Source organism: Opisthorchis viverrini, assembly GCF_000715545.1.
Source record: "Opisthorchis viverrini unplaced genomic scaffold opera_v5_512, whole genome shotgun sequence".
Taxonomy (NCBI): Eukaryota; Metazoa; Platyhelminthes; class Trematoda; order Opisthorchiida; family Opisthorchiidae; genus Opisthorchis; species Opisthorchis viverrini.
This window is the reverse complement of record NW_008752155.1, coordinates 131,161-133,233: the sequence shown is the minus strand read 5'-3', so window position 1 is coordinate 133,233 and position 2,073 is coordinate 131,161. Positions and strand designations below refer to the sequence as shown.

The 2,073-nt window shown below is 48.1% G+C and overlaps 1 protein-coding gene across 1 annotated transcript in view; it reads left to right on the top strand.

Annotated features, from left to right (window-relative positions):
* Nucleotides 1-2,073, top strand: part of T265_11416 (hypothetical protein) — a gene marked incomplete at both ends in the record, with an annotated part of 14,458 nt that overhangs the window by 6,695 nt on the left and 5,690 nt on the right. Inside the window, 2 exons of the mRNA XM_009178065.1 lie at nt 654-773; nt 820-1,099. Of these exons, the coding sequence (XP_009176329.1) occupies nt 654-773; nt 820-1,099 (400 nt within the window). The remainder of the gene's footprint in view (nt 1-653; nt 774-819; nt 1,100-2,073) is intronic.

Genomic DNA, 2,073 nt, shown 5'->3' with positions numbered 1-2,073 from the left:
GGTGGAAGGTCATCCGGACCAGGAGCTCGGTGGCGCTTGAGAGAACATATGCAGTCGTAAACCTCCGAGGCCGTAGGTGATTCCACGTTCACCGTCCAGGGTTCTACTTCACCTGTGAGCCGCAGATGAGTGAACACGATGAGTGAGCACAATGAACTTATCTATCCTAGAAAATTCGTCGCAAATCGCCCTTCTGGGCTCTTGAAATGCCCGGAGGCCAGCTGTCCCTAATAACCGGACATCACATCATTTGGACGGATGAGTCCCGTGCAAGACCAAGCGAAGGCATGCCCTGATTGGTCAAAATGCCAACCAATCCGGATGGAGCATCTTTAGCTTGACGCCCCTCACGGACACTCTAGCACGACCTTGTGGAACATTCTTTGATTACTCTATAAGTACAGTCTCCGTAAAGGGCTGTCTGAAGCTACCGTGCCGTTTGATATACCTTGGTGGGTGGACGCAGGAAGCCAAGGACTGATACAGAGTTGCACGACTGTCCAGCAAGTCACCACATGAAATTACTCAGCCGTTGCCTATACGCTTTTTGTCTGCAGAGAAGACAGTTTTTCATAGTTAACTTTTACAACTTCATACCGGTCAAACTTCCCGTTTACGCAGTCACATTCATTTGCTTCTTCTTCATGTTTTAGGATGAACCTATAGATTACGAAGCTCTTCCGGCGTCAAGCTCGCTTCGCGAGCATATGCTTGCTGGAGCATGTGCAGGTATCATGGAACATATTGTGATGTACCCGGTAGACTCTGTGAAGGTAACAACCGGTCGTGTACGTTTGAATTACGTCCAATTACTCGCAGACACGAATGCAATGTCTTCGGCCAATGTATCATACGGACTACTCGAACGTTTTCAATGGTCTTGTTCGATTGATTCGCACCGAAGGGGCGCGTGGTTCTTTACGCGGAATCGGAGCCATGGTTGGCGGTGCAGGACCTGCTCATGCAGCCTACTTCGGCTGTTACGAACATGTGAAAGATCTGGTTGAGAAGTCACAAATGAGGTCAACTCACGTGGCACCCGTAATCGGCGGTGCTTGCGCGACGCTGTTACACGATGCAGTTATGACCCCGGCAGATGGTGAGTACCATGTGTTTTTGCTACCTACCACTCCCAAGAGACCAGCTTTTCACCTCCTTACAGCAGGGAGGGTCCGATACCGAGGCTATTCCACATTGCGTTTGTATGCTCTTGAACCACTGATACAAATTTCCCCATCAGTAAGTAATTCATTACTCTCTCGTCAGTTTTCCACTGGTATCGACTGAGGCCAAACGCTCCTACGTAGCGGGTGCTTGGCTACGGAGCATTAACAGGACTTATCGCCTGCCGTCCGGCAGCTGTGATGTACTTGCGCACCACACGCAAGCTAAAGGTGATCGCCACCTACCTATTTGAGATTGATTTAAAACCAAGAGACATTCTTCGCCTGATAAATACCCAGTTCCCACTTCAATGTTAGCTTAGTTGAATTCTGTTCCATCCCACCCCGTGCTGATTTCGAACGACGTAGCCAAACCCATAAAGTAACTCCAATAACTCTCCCCCGGCGTCTCCTCTGCAGATACCTGCCAACCACATATTCGTGCGGGCGCTCAAGTTTTAGTAGTTCTCTCTGTGTTGGTGGATTGTTTCAACCTTGACAGAAAAAACGGTATATTCATCGGCTCGGAGATGCTGACCCCCCTGTCCTATTCAAGCCGAATTGATTAGCTGTGAAATCACCACCACCACCATTTTTGTGGATGGCTACGATGGTCTGAGGAGCACCCCCGAAGCGACCATTGAATTACCTTGTCGATCGATTGCGCTCACGTTTGTTATTGGTACTACCAAATCTAGCAACTTCAGGTTTCTTATTGGTACTACCAAATCTAGCAACTTCAAAGTATGTCCAACCAAACAGAAAACGGTGGGTGCCATCAAGTAAAATGTCGGGGACGCAAATCCAATCTAGGGTAAACTGAAGCTTATTCATTCGCATCCAATGCAATCGTATGTAAACATGTAATAATCGACGCACAGAAATCGGTTCCGCCATATATATATAATTA